The sequence below is a fragment of the Narcine bancroftii genome, chromosome 5 (assembly GCF_036971445.1).
Source record: "Narcine bancroftii isolate sNarBan1 chromosome 5, sNarBan1.hap1, whole genome shotgun sequence".
Classification (NCBI taxonomy): Eukaryota; Metazoa; Chordata; class Chondrichthyes; order Torpediniformes; family Narcinidae; genus Narcine; species Narcine bancroftii.
The window spans coordinates 253238235-253257909 of NC_091473.1; the positions used below are offsets into that span (position 1 = coordinate 253238235).

The following is a 19675-nucleotide window of genomic DNA, read 5'->3' on the forward strand; positions in this document are numbered from 1 at the left end:
GTGTGGACAAATTATGGAAGAGTTACAAAAAAACAATGAGGTCACATCATAGGAAGCTTTATTCTTCCCATTATTCATTGCCATTTGGACATTAGGAGACCCAAAAAGGGCTATGAAATGCCTGGTGAGTGGATTAAGGACAATCCCAAGGCATTTTATATTTGCCCCTCATCAAGGAATGAGCAAAATGTAGGCAGACACCTGAATAAAACAGAATGAAGGTGTCAGATTTCCTTCTCTGGAAGACGTTAGTGAATGGAGCAGACTGGGTGGGCTGAACTCTGGCACCTGCCTATGCTTTGGTCAAGCTATATCAAGGATAATGTTTGACCTGCTGAGTTTCTCCAGCATTGTGTTTTTACTTTAATCATGGTGCCTGCAGACTTTTGTGTTTCACCTCTGGTGTTCTGCAGGCATCTTGTGGTTGGACCTCTGTTGTTTTGTATTACTTGGTTGAAGAAGTTTACAGATGATACAAAGGTTGGTGGAGTTGTGAACCGTGCAAAGGGTTATCAAAGAAGACAACAGGAATAAATCAGTTACAGATATGGGCAGAGAAATGGCAGGTGGAGTTTAATCTGGACAAGAGTGAGGTGTTTTACTTTGGGAGGTCAAATGTAAGGAGAATGGCAGGGCTCCTAAAAACATTGATGTACAGAGATCTGGGGGCCCAGGATTATAGCTCATTGACAATGGCCACACTGGTAGATAAAGTGGGAAAGGCGAGGTGTGGTATGCTTGGCTTCATTGGGCATGGCGTTGAGTATAAAAATAAGGCGGCCCTGTTGCAGCAATATAAAACTTAGGTTAAGATGCACTTGAATGCTGTATGCAATTCTGGTCACTCCAAAACAGGAAGGTTATGGAGGCTTTGGAAAGGGGACAGAAGAAGTTGCATGGTTTAGAAGGTATAAGTATGGGGAGAGATTTGATAAACCTGGGTTGTTTTCCCTGGACCATATTAGGTAGGCTAAGGGGAAAGCTGATGGAGATTGATATAATCGTGAGAGGGTGAAGAGACAAAATCTTTTGCCCAGGATAAAAGCATCACATGAGAGGACATGAGTGGTTTGCAACTTTTTTTTTCCCACTCACATACCACCTTAAGTAATCCCTTACTAACCACAGAGCACTGATGCACCCTGTCAAGAGCAAGCAGCAGAGATTTAATTTTCTTTTTAATCTATTTTTATTGATTTGAAAGAGGAATATGACATCATATATTGAACAAAAAAAACCGTCAATCTTAGTGTTAAAACTCAGAACATGAATCTCATTAGCAAATTGTACATTATAATGTACACAGTAAATCACGTAAAAAAGAAGTTAATTTGGAAGAACTTTGGTTCATATCTATCATTGGAACAAGTTTCTGGTATGATAAGTACTTGTGTAAAGAAAAAGGAAAAAGCAGAAGTTAAGAAAGATAGTAGAGCAAGAAAAGAAAGGAAAAGGAAAGAAATCCACCCCATACTAATCTCACTCCTCCCAGCAAAAGAGTAAGCAAGAAATCGAGTTCCGGCCTCCACGCAACGAGCAAGTAACCCACAGAGCACTCAAGCCTATGTCATCTAATTCTGATAGTAATCCATGAGTGGACCCCATAATGTATCAAATTTCATCTAATATTCTCCAAGCTCAAACAATGTACCCAATCCATATGAGTCGTTGGTGAGCGATCTTTCCATTTAATCAAAATTGGTCATCAATAAAAGTAAGAGCTCCAACTCTTCTTTGAGTTAGATTCAAATAAATATTTTCCTGTTGACAATAACCAAACAAAACAATGCAAGGGCAAGGATCTCAATTGACCCTGAGAATCTCTGCTAAAATTGTTCCCCAAAATCATTCAGTTTTGGACACTCCCAAAACAGATTTAAGTTGGATTTATTTTTTGGCACAAACGTGGGCTGAAGGACCTGCTCTTACAGCTGTGATGTTCTTATTTTAAAACAAAATATATCATGACTTCAGATCTATGCAGACTATCTTGTTTTCAGGGTTCTGCTGATGCTGAGCAATGAGAAGAGATAATGGGCGGGGGGGGTGGGGGGGTCCTTTTTCCTGTGACAGTCCTAGCCATGTTTACTACCCTCTTTAATCCTAACTTTCTCATGGCATCTACATTCTCAACCAGTGAGATGGAAATCTAGCCTTATTATCCATCCCTATTCATTGGTGAACAGTAACTGTTTAAAAAAAGTGTAAAACTCTCGGATGGACCACTTTCAAATTGTCAAGAATTTCATGATTTCAGAATTGGACCATGATTCCGGGGAGAGGGTATAAGTAAAGGATCCATTATTGTCACTTAATGGACTACATGTAGAATGTAACATGCATAAAGTTCTTCAACTTTGTCCAGTGAGGAACGAACTTGTGACCTCTGGTTATAAGGATTTTAAAGTTGTTCAGTTTGCTGAAATGGGATTGGATCCCCATCATAATGCTTATTTCAATTAGTTTTCTCGTGCACCTCGGAATTGAGAATGAGTTCATTCCAGTTTGTGGATTCTGAATGAGGGAACCATACATGGGATGGGGGGGGGGTGTTTGATTAGGCAGGTGGGTGGTAATGTGTGAAGTGGTACCCCCTTTTGCAATTTATATTAGGCTTCAAATGTGTGACTTCAAGGTTCTCAATACCATCTTGGATGCTTCTACATTTTGAGGAATTGGGGGAAGAGGTTGTGCAGGAGCCAGTGGTAATGTTACATTTCATCAAGGAAGCTTGAATCTTTTTATCGTAAAACAACATACAACTTGTGCATTTTTTGTGATTCCAAAGTTTGCTGGTTTTGTCACGTACAATATCATTATCTATTTTGGAAATCTAAATGTGTTAAGTATTCGTTGATGGTTAACAATCAGTTTACTAATTTCACCTCTTCTTTCCCCAAAACCAGGCAAAATCCTATCAACATGACAACAGCTTCCACATCTAAACCACATACAACATCTGATAATACATGCAGTATTTCAACAGAAAAGGCTGGCCAGGTAACCTATACGAGGATGACGTTATCTATAAAAATGGTTTAACATTTACAGTTCTTGGGAAGTTTTGATGGTGGGGGTTGTGCAATGTGGTGGACACTCCTTATTTCAAATTTTCCTTGAATTTGAATTATTAATAAAGCTGAATCTTTATTTCATTTTGCTTTGTGTTAGTTGTGAGTAGGGCCAAATAAAAACCTTTATTTTTGGAACTTTTTTTGACTAAGAATAAAAGCACGTGTGCATATTTAGTGTAAAAATGTTTTACTACATTTAAAATGTGCGTGATCTGATTTGTTTTCCTCTTTAGGTAAGGCCAAAGGTACTTCTGCTGAACATTCTACATGAAGCAGGTGCATCAGGGGAAACCTTCACATTGAAGGAGGTAAAACAGTAAAATAATATTTTAATGATATCCATAAATCTTTGAAATGAATGTGCAAATTGTAGGCATGTATAATTTTGAATATTTTGTAGAAAGTGCAGAATAATAATCCGTTCTTTTGAAAGAGTTTGCATCTCTTATTTGGCTAAGGTAATTTGTGGGAGACACTTTTCAGAGCTCGGTGTATTTTCAAGCAGCTGTGAGTGAATGAGTGAACTATTTTGGCAATTTATTTGGTGGTTCACTAGTATAATTCTGGGAATGAAAGGAGCGTTTGAGAGCTCTTGGACAGTATTTATTGGAATTTAGAAGAATGAGGGGAGATCTCATTGAAACCTTTCCAATGTTGAAAGGCATAGACAGATTACATGTGGAAAGGTTGTTCATCATGGTCGGGAGAGTCTAGGACAAGAGGGCACAACTTCTGGATTGAAGGGCATCTGCTTAGAACAGAGATGCGGAGGAATTTCTTCAACAAGAAGGTGGTTAATCTGTGGAATTTGGAGTCCAGGTCACTGCATGTATTTAAGGCAGATATTGATAGGTTCTTGTTTAGCCAGGGCATCAAAGGTTTTGGAGAGAAGACAGGGCAGTGGGGCTGAGTGGGAAAATGGATGAGCTTGTGATGAAATGGTGGAGCAGACTCAATGGGCTGAAAAGTCTGTTTTTCTGTTCCTATGTCTTATGGTCTTGTATTTGATCTGCAGTCTCTTGTGACTCCTGCAGTCAATTCATTCTTATTTTCTTTGTTGTTAATATATGAGAGAAACGTGTATTTGCTTATTGTGACACTTGCATAAACAAGAACCTCCACTTGTATGGAATTTTAACATAGAGAAAAGCATCCCGAGCTAAGAAATGCTACACAAATTTCTTTCAAGGAAATGGGGAGTTGTTGGGGTTGATGACCTAAAAGATTAGATTTTAAAGACAAGCAAGGGTGGTGAGATTTAATGGGAAGACCAAAATTGACAGTCTTGGCAACTAAAAGCTTTGGTGGGGTGGTTTAATTTTGAAATGTCAAGTAGCCAGAACTAAGGAGATTTGAAATTTGGAAGGGCCTTTGATACCATGAGCCAATATAGGTTGCAAGTCCAGGGATCATAGGTGAATGTAACTTCAAGCAAGAAACAGATTTTGAATGCACTTAGGCTTTTAGATCACACAGGTCATGAACTTGCTTCATGTATATTTAATTATTCCATCTGGAAAAGATATATAGCTCACCCTTTGCCCTTCAAGGAGTTTTATGATCCAGGACGTCGCACAAAAAATGTTTTCTATTCACTACCAATAATATTATTTTGCTTCCATTAGTTCAGGTAGTTGTAGGTTCTAAAATAGAGCTCCAGAAACCTATCCTTGAAGAAATAATGTAGATGTAACACAGGACTGCCGGGCAGGCAAATAATAGAAGGAATCCATCCAAGTGTTTCCTATCAGTAAATGAAGATTTTCCACTTTCGTTGCTTGCTGAGTACCTCTAGTGTCAAAACTGGGTCATTGTCACAATGACTGGCCTATATCAGTTGCCATAGGACTTGATGTTAATGAGTTAGTGATGGTGATGGAAGTACTTTGCAAATGTGAAGACTAAAATCACTCAATCAATCAATGTTTGAAATATTGTATTAAATTGATGTTCGGTGAACAACTTTGATTCGCTGTTAAAATTAAGTAATTGCCCTCTTCTCGTGAGTGACAGATTCGTCAAATAACTGTACGCCGAGTCCAAACTTGAGCTCCTGTTCAATTCCCTTCACCATTTCCACATAGGTGTGTTTGTCACTTGTTGCAACACATCATTTTCCTCTTGGAACCAGCAGAAACATTGATTTTTTTTTTCCAATTTTAGGTAAACCCCTCCTTTGTCTGTTTTTGTTGTTTCTATCTCTTTAACTGCTCCTATTTTTGCTTTTCGAGACAACCTTACCTGCTCAAAGTGGTTTCTCCCTCTACTTTTCTCTCTCCACATCTTCCCCTTCTATCCATTACTCATCATATCTTAGTCCCTCTCCAGCTTCTTCTACCCTTGATATAGTTGATATTTCACCTTCCCACATTTGTCTCAGTAAGAGGGCCTGACCTGAAATGGTGACTGACAATATTAGAACAGAGAACATTGCAGCACAGTACAGGCCCTTCAGCCCTTGATGTTGTGCTGACCTATATATTCCCACAAAAAAGAAAAGTACTAAACTCTTTCTACCTCATAACCCTCTATTTTCCTTTCATCCATGTGCTTCTCTAAAAGTTTCTTAAATGCCCTAATGTTTCAGCCTCCACCACTATTAGGTATTTACTCCTGTGTGCTTATAACATGGTCACTTTATATACTGTGTATCAAGGGGAACCATTTTAGTTCTGGATTAAAGAATGAAAGAAGCACCACATCTCAGTGTTCAGTGTTTGTCCTTGAAACATCAAATACATAACAGTGACACCAAGGACCTCTTGATAGTCCAGACCTTGGAGTGAAAATTTAAAAGTGAAATGCAAGTTCATTCTCACAGTGGATATCACAAGCACAACCACAAAGATCAAAGAAAAGAAGATTCAAGGTGGCGAAGGCACAGTTTGGGCAGTTCATGGGGTCAGAAAAAAACTGGTATGACTACGTGGAACAATATGATCATCACTGTGTAGCCCATAATATTAGTGATGCTACGCCTATATGGTTCTATTAATGGAAAGAGATCGCTGTTTTTAAGCTAAATGGGCAGTAAAACTTTTCAACTGTTAAAAAATCTCATCGCTCCTGAAAAATCTGTATCTAAAATTTGTGTACAGTTGTAGGGGAACATCTAAGTCCCAAACCACCAGTTGTAGCAGCAAGGCAAAGATTTTATTGCAAAGTACAGATGAATCTGTAAGTAAATATTTGGCAGGATTATGTAAATTTTCATGCCACTGTGAATTTGGTTAATTCTTAAACGATGCATTAAGAGATCGATTAATAATGAGCTTAGCCGACCGCAGTGCCAGACAAAAACTACTAAGTCAAAAAAGAGAACTCTTAATTCTGCATGTGAGGCATCCTTGGGTTTCAAGATGGTCGATAATATCGTGGACATCTGCCAAGATGATCCCCAAATTTTCCCACCGAAACTGCTTCCGCTAAGGAAAAGGCAACACTACGCCTGATAACTAATATTTCAGAAGGTCTAGGTACTATCTATGTGACAAAGAGGGCACATCAAAGCTGAGAAACAAAGGTAAAAAGAAGGGGCAGAGATATGAAAAATGCCCCCACTGGAATAAGAACAGTGGAAGAGAAGGACCAAAGCCCGAGCACTGAAACAAATGGTTCAGAAGAAGATGAGATATTTGTGGATTTAAAACTAGAAAATCAGAATTCTATTTCAAGGTGAAAATCAACAATGAACCTCTTCGAATGGAGCTGGACACAGGAGTAGCAGTTTTCGCTGATGCCATTAAATTTAAACGATGACCCCTGCCTCACTTCGCCATTAAACAGGTCGACAAGAAGTAAAAGTCCAGCTGCGCCAAGAGTCACATATCTGGGCTTTACAATTAACAGTGAAGGAGTAAGAATGGACATTGCTGGCACCAGTCCGCAGAGCACCCTGCCCCACAAACTGAGCTGAATTGCAGTCATTCCTAGGCTTAGTTAGCCATTATCGGAAGCTCATTCCAAATATGTCGACGTTGTGCAACCCACTAAACCAACTGTTAAAAAGAGACCTGAAATGCTACTGGAATGACGAGACTAGTTGCACTGTGGATCGCTTGAAAGAAATACTAACGTCAAGCAACCATGTTCTCGTCCACTATGACCCAAACAAAGCAGTTAATCTGATAGTGGATGCGTCACCAGTAGGATTAGAGGATTAGGAGCGGTGTTGTCACAAGTAACTGAATAAAGGGAACAACCAGTGGTTTATGCCTCCAGAATGATGCACAACTGGAAAAAGCAGGTCTTGCCATAGTGTTTAGTGTCAAATATTTCCACCAATAGATTGGGTGGGTGACGACATGGGATAACAAAATATTCAGGATCAAAGAAAAAAATGAGTTATTATTAAGGCAATGGTTAGGAGGGAAACCTCTGTTTTTGAGAAGGTTCACATTGGTGAGTTTAAAAGTGAGATGGACTCTGAGTGAAGAGAAGGTGCCATTTGCTGTGTCATTCAATGAGAGAGGATAGGATTCAGAATTCCATTTATTGCCATAAATGCAAAATACACATTTGTTTTCCTTTGTCCTGTAAAGATGCACAAAGAGACATCATTAATCCAGCGCCCCTCTCGAGACAAGAAAGGAGAGTCTCTCCAGTGTCATCATTGCCATTCCTGCAGTACCACATCCTCCAGTGCCCTCGTAACACCCGTAGCCACATCGTCTGTTTTCCTGCAGTGAATGCATGCTCGAGGCATCCATGCCACCGTCCTTGGCCTCTGGTTCTGAACCTCAGATACGGTTAAGAAGCTGTCAGTGCCCAAGGCCTTGCTCACAAGTCCGGGTCCCAATACCTGGTTCCCACAAGCCAGCACCCTGGTCTGGGGTAACCGTTTACAGCACAGAAACAGGCCATGTCGGCCCTTCAAGTCCGTACCGGTTCACTTGAACAACTCCACTAGCTCCTCCAATCTGCTGCAAATTTGATTATTGCTTATCAGTCCTGTAATGAAATAATTATTTGCTCTAACTATAGATTGTGTTGATATGATTTAGTTAAAGCCTCTGTCCCAGTTCCTCATTTTGTTTTTTGTAGGTTCTGCACCACCATCAGAAAAGAATGGCATGTTTCTGACCTCACTGTCATTTCTGACTCTTCCCTCAGGCTTGATCTGGCAAACAGACGAGAAGTTGACTCTGTTTTGCAGATGCTTATTAACCTGTTGGATAATCCCTGCATTATCTGTGAGGGTGGCATGGTTAGCATAGCGGTTAACGCATCTATTACATCGCCAGTGACCCGTGTTCATATCCGACGCTGTCTAAGGGGTTCCTGCGTTCTCTCTGTGAATGTGTGGTTTCCCCCACCCAAACACACCGTGGTTGTAGGTCAATTGGGTTTAATTGGGTGGCACAGGCTCGTGGGTCAAAAGGCCCTGTTACTGTGCTGTAGGTCTAATTGAACAGTATTACTCATTAAATGAAAGTGTTTCCAGCCACGTTCTTATCCTGAATAACTTTTATTTTTTTTTAAATCACTGGATTTTGAAGCTCATCTTAATTCTTGATGCTTTCCTTTTCAGGTAATGTATTATCTTGGTCAGTACATAATGTTAAAGCAACTCTACGACCAACAACAGCAACACATTGTATACTGTGGAAATGATGCTCTTGGAAAAGTATTTGGAGTTCAGAGTTTCTCAGTTAAAGACCCAAGGTAAATATTTCGGGCTTTAAATTCTTTTAATGTTTTCTGGATAGCATCAAGACGATATTGAAAGAGGAGGGTAGGGTGAAAGATCTCAGGCCTGAAACATTAACTGCTTCTCTTTGCAGAGATGCTCTCAGACCTGCTCGGTGTTTCCAGCATGTTGTTTTTTTTATATTGCATTGAATAGGGTTCCAGAACAATTTAGAATTTCCACTGCTTTTATCTACTTTGTTGTATACTTATTATTATTATTACTTGTAAAACTCAAAGTATTGAAAAAAATTTCAACCGCTTTGCATTTTAATATGCCCGTTTAGAATGTTTTTAATATTTGAAACATGGATATCCCAGAGGCCATCCATTTCAATTCCTCATCCCACTCCCTTGCTAATATGCCTGTCCATGGTCTCCTGCACTGCCAGACTGAAATTGAAATGGGTGGCCACTGAGAGACACACCTCATCTTTCATCTGGGCACCCTCCAGCTGGCACTGTCTCTATATTCTGAGTGAGATCTTTTTTTTTGCTTATTACTTGAAGAAAGTGGATCAGGTCCAAAACGTCGACCATATAGATGCTGCAATACCAGCTGAGTTCCTCCAGCATTTTGGTGTATTTTCGTGTCTCACAGCAGATTTTATCTTTCTGCTTTGGAATCAGACTTTTTTGTCATGAAGCTATCTCAAAATTTGCAGCGACATGACAGAAGCAAATGTTGCTATAAATTACATTTTTGAAAAAAACAATTAAATTAGTGCAAAGGAGGAGAAAGTGATGGTCATTACCCATTCAGAAATCTGATGGCAGTGGGGAAGAAGCTGTTTTTGTACCGTTGGGTGTTTTGTCTTCGGGCTCCTGGACCTCCTTCCCAAAGGTAGCGGTGAGAAGAGGGCACGGCCTGGATGGAGGCTGTTTTCCTGTGTCACTGCCTCTTGATGAAGTGAACTTTGATGCCCATGATGACACTGGCCCAGTTCACAACTCTGTGGCCTTTTCCTGTCCTGTGCATTGACACCTCCACACCAGTCAGGGATGCAACCAGTCAGGCTGCTCTCCACAGTCCACCTGTAGAAAGTGGCAAAAATCTTTGGTGACGTCCCGAATTTCCTCAAACTCCTCACGAACTATAGCCGATAGGTAGACCTTGTAACTTTCTTTCCCAAATGACAGCACTTGGTTTCGTTTGCCTTTGTTCAATGGTGCTTTTTAATTATTTTGCAGCTTGTCTTTTTAATTTAAAAACTAATGCACCTATTTTACAAAGATTTCCTTGTGTTTCTTGATGTGATCGGCCTTTTGGCTAAGATGAAGTGTAGTGTTTCTTGATGTGCCTTCATTAGGGCAGCACGATTAATGTAGCGGTTAATGTAATACTGTTACAGCATCATCGATTGGGGCCTGGGTTTGAAACCCATGCTGTCTCTAAGGAGTTTGTACGTTTTCCATGTGTCTGCATGTGCTTTCCCCTGGGCCTCTGGTCTCCTCCCATCATTCAGAACATACCGGGGGTTGTAGACCAATTGCGTTTAATTGGGAGGGTTGTCCTTACAGTATGTATGTCTAAATTTAAGATTATTATATCTTGTTACCCTGATCTAAAGTCTTCAATTATCTGGATGGTTTTAAAAGCAAAATTTATTTGTTTTAATTGACAGATTATGCCAGTTAATCCCACTTTTCATTTACATTCTGAATTCGGCTTCAGCCTGGATTTAAATTTCAATCTTCACTGACAATTGCAGACATGTTATGTTGGGGGAGTGAGTTTTGCTTTGCTTGACTTTTTTTTATAAAGTGTACATTATATCATATCTATGTATCTGATTTTTTTAAAAAAACAATAAAAAGATTGAAAAAGATACCTGTAAATTGACATGGCAAAGCAAAAATTCAAGATGAAAGGAATCTGGAGCAGGAAATGAGCTACTTCAAAGAATAATGACACATGGTTATTATATCTGGATAGATGTAAAAACATAAGATGATTAGATGCATTTAGCTAATTAACCATCCCAAAAATACTTCAAGTAGTAAGGTTTAAAACATGCAAGTCAGAACATAAAAGTCTGCAGGCACTGTGGTTGAAGTAAAAACACGATGCTGGAGAAATTCAGCTGGTCAAACCGTGTCCTTTACGTAGCAAAGATAAAGGTAGATAGATAGCCCTTCAAGGTATGAAGAAATGTCGGTAGGCGCCCAAACAAAATGGTAGATGGGGGAAGTGGTAGGGGGAGGAGCATTTTCTCAAAGTCAAAAGGTAAAAGGTGGATAAGGGAGGGAGAGCATGCCAGGAAGCAGGGAGGAGGGTTGGCTATGAATGGAGAGGGAAGGGTATGAAGAACTGGAGGAGAGAACACAAGGGGAAAGGGGAGGGAGGGAGGGAGGGAGAATAGGCTAGCAGAAAGCAGAGAAGTCGATGTTAATCTCATCCATTTGGAGTGCCCAGATGGAAAATCAAATGTTCTTCCTCCTATTTGCGGGTGGTTGATGCACTCCTGATGCAGGTCTCAACTTAAAATGTCAACATCTCTTCATGTTCACAGATGCTGCTTGACTGGTGACTTCCTTCACTAGTTTGTTTTTTTTATCAAAACAAAATGTTTACTAAAACAATGAAATGTTCACATTACTTTTTTGAGGTTTGTACTTTTATCTTTGATAAAGTTGATTCATTAGGCATTCTATCATATGGTGTTGCAATCTGGCAAGATATTGTTGAGAAATGTGAAGTTTGAGTGAAATGAGTTGCAGTACAGGGACAAAATGTCAAGCAGAGAAATTGCACCGTTACATGGCTATATTTGAATTTGCGTCAAAAATTCACTGTTGGATTGGCAGGCTCCTGTGGTGATGGTTATTTACTGGCATTGTTTTTTAGCAACTTGTTTTGATTTCAACATGAACGCCAAGGTTTTACATCATGGATGCTTCGGAAATAAATAGTTACGTTCTCTTAATCCATTGCATGCTGATTGAAATGACAGTATATCTTGCTGTATTTAACCACAATTTTATTTTCTTACAGCCAGTTATACGAAATGCTTTCAAGAAACTTGATAGCTGCAAGCTTTCAAGGTATGTATATGATTTGGGACTTTGTCATTCTACTGAAGTGTATACTTGTTCTTGTTTCAACAAGGCAAAGATTGAAGCTCATGTACAGATGGAGAAAAAGTAGAGTACAAATGTGATTAAGCAATCCCATTCAGGTATTGACAAAAATGAAATGGTGGATTTATCAGTGTACAGTAATTAAGATTATTCCAATTAAGTATTGTTTTGCAGAACCGTGACCATTTGAAAAGAAGGAAAGAGAATAAAAGTTTTCAAGAGTATGAGTATTGAATGAAGGCTTACAGCTAAATAACTACTTGTGCACGTTTTGATCTCTTACATTATCCTGCGCTTGTTAAAAAATGGGTGAAACGTCAGTGTGTTTGGTCTGCAGTTTAATGGAAAGAGAAATAGCATCTGAATGATTGTTTCTTTTATCCCTGTGCATATCAGTCAACAGTTTGTTGAAACCTTGTGGATTGAAAGTATTCAGATGTTAGGTTTTCAAAAAATGGTATCTCAGTCATAACCTCATGAGTATTGCCATTTTATTTTCCCTTTTAACTTCCTGCAGAAACCAACCTTGTATAGAAACAAACAAATTAGTCAGTGAATTGTTGGAAATATAATATCAGGTGTTTTTTTTTCCCATCTTCCTTTTTTATTTTCTTAACTCAGGCTTTATTTCTCATTTTGACATCTCTTCTGTTTTCACAAACCTTGAATCTTAAGGTGATGCATTGCAATCATATCCTAATTCCTCTTGTTTTCTTACCGACTGCAGCTTGAAAGACAAAATAAGTGAGGTTGAAGAGCACAACAAAGGTTTTAACTAATCAGTCAGACCATGGTTCCTTTTTAGCAAGTTCTTAGCCAGTATATTTTTGAAAATAATTTGTGTGTTAAAGGAACACACGGTTAGCATAGCAGTTTTCAAACTTTTTCTTTTCACTCACATCCCACCTTGAGTAATCCCTATGCCATCAGTGCTCTTGTGATTAGTAAGGGATTACTTAAAGTGGCATGTCAGTGGGAAGAAAAAGTTTGTAAGCCACTAATGTGCACGGTTTCAGAACTCCAAGGGAAATGGGCCAATGACAGTTTTTCTCAAGCAAGATATTTCAGTGACGATTGGGTCGAGAGCAGTGGTTCTCAACCTTCCCTTCCCACTCACATCCCACCTTAAGCAATCTCTTACTAATCACTGAGCACCGATGGCATAAGGATTACTTAAGGTGGAATGTGAGTGGAAAGAAAAAGTTTGAAAACCACTGGGTTAGTGCAAAGCTATTAGAGCGCCAGAGACGGGGGTTTGCGAATCCAGCGCTGTCTGTAAGGAGTTTGTATGCTCTCCCTCTGTCTGTGTGGGTTCTCTCTGGGTACTGTGGTTTCCTTTTGCCCTCCAAAATGTATGGGGGGTCTAGGTTAAATTGGGTGTAATTGTGTGGCACAGGTTTAAGTGGCCGGAATCGGCTTCTAATTTAAATTTTAAAGATGAATATAATGGATATTTTCTGAGCAGAGAATTACTAAATTAAGAAAAAAAATGTTATTTTATATGGCTTTGAGACTGGATTAGTGCTAGAGTCTAAAGATGCTATTATGCTGTTACAGCTGTTGTGTGCTGTCTGAGTGCATGCAACTTATTCAGTTGAAACATCCAAAGAGCAATGAACTTATTTTGATTTAAAAACCCTGTGACTATTGCTCCAGTTCTTTACCCTTGACTCTGCACAGTTTCATCATGGAGTGGGTTATATTTGAGTACTGTATAGTGGCAAGTTACTCAGCTAAACTCATCGGAATATCGACCATATTTTCATCAGAGATGGTGGGAACTAATAGCTGAATGAAGTTGATGTCAGCCAACCAAGGTGGATAGGTTTGCCGCTTGTCACTGTTATCTCTTTGGCAATAACCAGCTGCCTTCAAATTTTTGTTATCACGTGGAGTCCAATGGCTGTGTGAATTGGCTGTAACTTCCTCAGCAGGAAAACCGAGGAATCTGCCCAGTGATTTCTTTCATATGACTAGATGCATAGGACCTGTATGAGGGCAGAGACCTCTTTCACTAATTGGATAGCACAGATAATGTAGCAGTTAGTGCACCACTAATTATAGTGTCAACGACCTGGGTTTGAATCTGCCACTGTCTGTAAGGAGTTGTTCTCCCCATGACCGTGTGGATCTCTCCTGGGTTATCTGGCTTCTTTCCCCCCCCCCCCCCACCCGACTTCCAAAAATGTATGAGGTAAATAGGTTAATTAATCACATGAGTATATTTTGGCAGCATGGATTTGTGGCCTGTGACTGTTGAATCTCCAAATTAAGAAAAAATCAATTGATTTTAATGTATTTTAATTTTGCGTCCCTAACCATTTCTACCTTTTGATGTGTATTACTTTTAGTTTTGGGTCATTTCTGAATGTCAAGAGCATTCAAAAATATTCAAAGTCCCTGATAGATGTGATGGTTTGCTAAGATCAGGCATGTTTAGCTAGCTGGCAAAGTTACTTATCCAGTTGTGTAGTGAATGGTTGGTCTGGGAACTGCTTTGCCCATGTCGGCAAGAAATTGCAGAGTGTTATGAACGCAGCTCAGGGTATTGTGCAAACAAACCTCCCTTCCAGACTGTACCTTCTGCTGCCTCATACCATCCTTCCCTCTCCCGTCGGATAGAAGATGCATGAATCTAAAATCGCACACCTCCAGATTGAAGGACAGTTTCTTTCCTGCTGTTAACAGACCCTTGAACAGGCCTTCCATCAGCCTTGCCCTGATTAACCATACTTTTCTCTATATACCATGGGATTTTTTTTTGTTTTGTTGTAGCACTGTTCTCCATTTGTTTTTATTCTTGCACTTCCTGCTGTACAACATAGAGGTTTACTTGTCCAGATGGTATGTAACAGTTTTTCACCCTATCGTTACACACTTCAATAAACAATCAAATCTCCTTCCTCCCCAGCCCTCTTCCAATGATATTATTTTTTATATGGCCCTTGTGGCATGCTGGCCTTGACACTTTTAGATGGGGGTGAGTGGCAATGGTGGCCAATTTTGAGTGCGACTTGACTCCTGTGAATCCTGTAAAAGTAAGTACGTGCTGTGTAGCCCAGTGACGAGCAAGGTCTGACCACCGGCTGCCATTTCTGACCCATTGTTGTGGTTGGTTTGTGCTTTGTGGGTCCTCGAGCATTGACAGTAGAAATTTACTCATTTTTAACAACATTTTTTTGAAATTAATTTTTAAAAATCGATGTGCAATATTATTGATATGTGCACCCTTCCCCATGCCTCTTTTTATTACCCTTGTAGGTCCCTGCTGCCGCTGGGCTTCCTCCTTCAGCCGGCATGTTTTTGGTGGCAGACTTCAGTGACTGCTTTCAGTTTTGCTTCCTGACCAGCTGACAGAAGCTGCACTTCTGCAGGGTGGAATTGGTCCTGCCAGTTCCCCCTCCCCAATCGAGAGTGAGCACTCCACTGCAAAGTGCTCCATCTGGCAGTCTGGCCAAGAATTGATGAAGCTCCCCCCAGAGGGGGCAGGTGAGTTGGCATATCAGTCGATGCCTGAGTTTGAACTCCAATCCTCCTGGTTTACACTGCGTGATAAATGGTTTGTTGCCGAACTGTCCCCTTTCAGTTTACCAACGCATAATTTGCAAACCGTCATCCCAAAATTAGAATCTTTTGGCAGATAATCTCCTGGGAAGGTTATTTTAGATCCAGATGAGGGATTAAATAGCTATGTGATCATCAAAAATTCAGGTCTTCCTATCTTGGTACTCCCAGAAGGTGTTCCACAGAACAGAGACATCAATAAGTTTTTAACTTCATCTGGACATTAAAATGTAGAGCAAGTTGTACTGTGTCATGCTCTTCAGCAGAATGGCTGCTTGAATTAAATTGTGCAAAGCAAGACATGTTTTCTAGTTTTTTTTCCTCCCACCAGATGTGAAATTGCAATGTATTCGAGAGTGTGCACAAAGAACCTCAAATAGGCATTAAAGTTTAAAAAAAAGAGCCCTTCACCCAATTCACTCCATTCTCCAGTAGGTCAGAGGTGAAGTGTGGGATTTCCACATTTGCTTTTAATATAGTGTAAATAATTGTTGTCATTGGATTAAGCACCGTGGTTAAATGAGGCAAAAACACTGGTTTAGATCTAGAAAGCTTTCCCTACAAAGCTTCAATATAGTGGAAAAATAACTTACAAAAGGAAACCTCTAAAGAATCAGGAGTCTTTTTCTTCCCTCGTATGTATACTTTGCACTAAAACATATTGTTTAAATCCCCTTATTAACTGTAGATCTGCAGTTCGATTTCTACTTGGAAGGAAGGTGTGGAATGAGAGAAGAGTATTAATAAGGGAAACTAATAATTCTTCCTTGTTTTTTTTCAATCAGTGATCGAGGTTGAGTGGTAAAGCGCACTGAATTTCTAATGTTTCTTGTGAGAATGGTTAATATTGGGGAAGGTCTTTTTCTTTCTTTGTTTTGCCTGCAATGTAGATGCTGCACAGACTCGCGCACTAAAGGAAACGAAATGCCTGCCTTTGAGGGAAGATCATCCGAAGGTAAACTACTGCGTGTTTTGTTTTGTACAGAGTGGCCCCGTCTCTGTACTTCTCGTCTGAGCTTAGACGGGTGGGACAGAGTCTCCTTCTCTGTTTTCAGAGTTCTCTTCTCTGTTTGTTTTTTGTAGGATGTAGCATCTCTTTCTCTGTTCACAGCCTCCATTTGTGAAAGTTGGCAGAAATGTGTAAGCTGCTTGTAAACTTGCAATGGTCTTTGGAAATATATGAGGGAGGTTGCAAATTGAATGACTTAATTGTTTTTCTTTCCATCTACAAAAATTTGCTATATTCACAACACGATTTTCCAAAAGAATCACGAGAGTTGGGACGTAGCATCTCTTGTGAGTTATTGCCTTTCTTATTGCCCGTGGCCTTTCAACTATAGAATACCACTTCAATAGCTGCAGCTCCCACGTGACCAGTATTGGTACAGTGGCACTTCCGTCCTTCAGTTGCTCTCATGCCTCTTGCCAAGAAGGATGAAGGCAGCAGATACATTGGAGCACCATTATCTGTGAGCTACTCATCCCAAGTGTCACACCATCCTAGCACTGATAATTCTTTATTACGTCTCACAGTACACTGGGCTCATCAACACCACCTGAACAATTTGAATGGGAGCTAACTTACCACCACCTCTCAAAAACAGCAAGAATGAACAATAGAAGTGCACTGGGCAGGGATCTGAACAGGTCTTGAATATTTTATGCAATGTTTCCACTCTTACCCAGTTGAATTCTTTGAGATGTGGGACATTTTATAAGAAATTTTTGCTGGAACGACATCTGTATGGTTTATGTTATAATATATTTGGAAAATATAATCGTAACAATTAATGGAATTGACATGGTCAATTATAGAAATTTGCAATTAATTGTTGTGACAAGTTTGTTTAAACCCAGTTTGGAGTGGAAATGTTTGAATCTCAATTTGGAAGTGCCAGTTGAAAGCTGAAAAGTTTGTAAAATGAATCTATATTTGGGTGCAATATTATTTTGCATGGATCTGCACTTCACACGACAAAAATGAGCTTTGTGAACATTCATTATAATTGTGATGGCTCAGTTTTATCTCCACTGTTTCACAGAATCAGTTGTGCCACACCTCCTCCTCCTCATTTTGATTGGACTGGAAAAGCATCATACAGATGCTTTAACATAAAGTACACTTGCTGGCGGGTGTAACGTGTCCGAATTTCAATTTACAAGTCGCTTTAAATCTTTGATTCTTCCAGGGGGTTTGAGAATGTTGGTAGGGTTTCTGCCTTTTTGTGAACACAAAGGTTGGTGACTGAGTTGAACTGCTACATCCTATTCCCAAGCAAAGAACATTGTGTAAACGCTTGCTTCTCACTTTGTCTTCCTTACGCAGTGTCCTGCATCAGGGGAATGTGAAGAAACAGCTACATGGAACATAGCAACTTCAGCTACCTCACACACGAAAAGAAAAAGCTCTGAATCAGGTCTGTGAATTTGTATCAGCATGCAGTTTGAGTTTGAACAAAATATTTTTATTTAAATGCCATTTAAAAAAAAAACTTCAGAAACACAGAACCTCATTTGAAATCCAAAAACAGCAGATAATTTATGAGTAAAACCATTTAATCTGATTTTACTGGTATTTCAGAAACAAAAATAGATCAGAACAGGAGATATTTTTGTGATAAAGAAATTTTAATTTCTGCCAGATCATTGAAAGGGGGCATCTCTTCAACTTTGCATTGTGGATTCTGGCGAACACAAAGTGTCAGCATAGATTATGTCTCGGTTTAAATTCTGGTGTGTGGCTTGAGCACGCAACCTGTGGCTTCAAAGACAGTGGGTTGAGCTAAGTGACAGTCCTGTCATTTCTGTAACAAGGTGGATCAAATTTAAGTTGGGAATGGTATAAATCATTATGGCACAGAATGATATTCGGCCATTAATTTTCTCCTAACACTTCATACCTCAGTGTTCTCTATCCCATAACCCAGGAGATCATTTTGTGTTGAGATCATTGTATATTACAGTAAACCCCTGGTATCTGGCACCTATGAGGATTGATAGATGTGCATAAGAGAATTTTCCATTTGCTTGAGATTGGATTGGCGAATTAACGGCGAGGTGTGTCAATTTTAAACTTTTGTATTTTTCATGATTTTCTGCAAATTTTTGTGCTTTAATTTCGGATAACAGGGGCTTTACTGTCTGTGATAGGACAGATTCTATCACCAATGTGTATATGTACATATGTACAGATGGTCGTGTAGGATGACTGTGATTGGCTGAGAGTGTGGCCACACCTACTGGCAGGTCTTAAAAGGATTGCTCCTTGCCAGACTAGGTCATTCTGGACTGGTCGACCTACTTGTGATATGCTCCAGTCTTTTAGTTAATAAAAGCCTTGGTTTGGATCAACAAGTCTTTGGTTCTTTTGACGCGCATTACACTGTATTTAGATTTGCCTTCTATTGACGCTGCGTACACTGAATGCTTAGATTGAGCTTTGGGGACTGAAACTAGATGAGTCATTCTTTATTTGAGTTCATGGGTTCCCTCTGCTGTTAACCTTCTGTGATTTTACTCCATAATCTTTTGGTAGCAAATAGAAAGTCATCCCGTTTTTCCCCTCTCCCCCCCCCCCCTTTGGGTTTCACTCTGTCACTCTGAATAGAATTGGTGAATTGAATTCTCCAGGTCTATTGACAAATTCATCTTTGGCTAGAATTGGATCACTGTTAATATTAACAGAGCCCCGCCCCCCAAGTCTGAAATTGGTCCTGTTGGAGTAATTATAATCTTGTAACATTTAAAATTGCATAAAAGGACTCAATGTAATGGATGCAATTGGGATCAGAACTCTTCCTTTTGCAGACACCAGCATTAATATTAATCTCTACTACGGCAACTCAAACAGGAAGCTGTTCTGTTTGACATTCTGAGAATATAAACTTGGCCTTTTTCTGAGGAGAACATCCACTAATGTTTCCACTTAGTTGGGCACTGCTGTGGATTCATGTCGTCTCGAAGCTCAGTTTGGTTTCTGCTGTTCATGTTCTTTTAAGAACCATGGTACCGATGGGCAGAACAGTTGGTGTAGGTGGTTATTGCGATGCTGATACAGAGTTACTGTCTGTAAGGAGTTTGTACGTTCTCCACATGTTTGCATGGGCTTTCCCCGTGCTCCAGTTTCCTCCCACCCTTCAAAAAATGTACAGGGGTTGTAGGCAGACAAAGGAGGAAAAACCCAACGCCCAACCCCAACCCACCAATTTTCCCTTGCAACCGCTGCAACCGTGTCTGCCTGTCCCACATCGGACTTGTCAGTCACCAAC

At 39.8% G+C, this 19675-nt stretch overlaps 1 protein-coding gene across 10 annotated transcripts in view; it reads left to right on the top strand.

Annotated features, from left to right (window-relative positions):
* LOC138765215 (protein Mdm4-like) overlaps positions 1-19675 on the top strand; it is a 42358-nt gene that overhangs the window by 14448 nt on the left and 8235 nt on the right. For 8 of the 10 annotated variants that reach the window (XR_011358528.1, XM_069942187.1, XM_069942180.1 and 5 more), the window contains 6 exons: positions 2907-3000; positions 3308-3382; positions 8605-8738; positions 11758-11807; positions 16298-16362; positions 17734-17824. Coding sequence is in view for 8 of the 10 variants with exons in the window: in XM_069942180.1 (XP_069798281.1) it covers positions 2907-3000; positions 3308-3382; positions 8605-8738; positions 11758-11807; positions 16298-16362; positions 17734-17824 (509 nt within the window). In the remaining 2 variants the exon portion in view is untranslated. Of the gene's footprint in view, positions 1-2906; positions 3001-3307; positions 3383-8604; positions 8739-11757; positions 11808-15104; positions 15301-16297; positions 16363-17733; positions 17825-19675 lie in introns of those variants that run through there. The other 2 variants (XR_011358529.1, XM_069942188.1) reach the window with 2 other exon arrangements.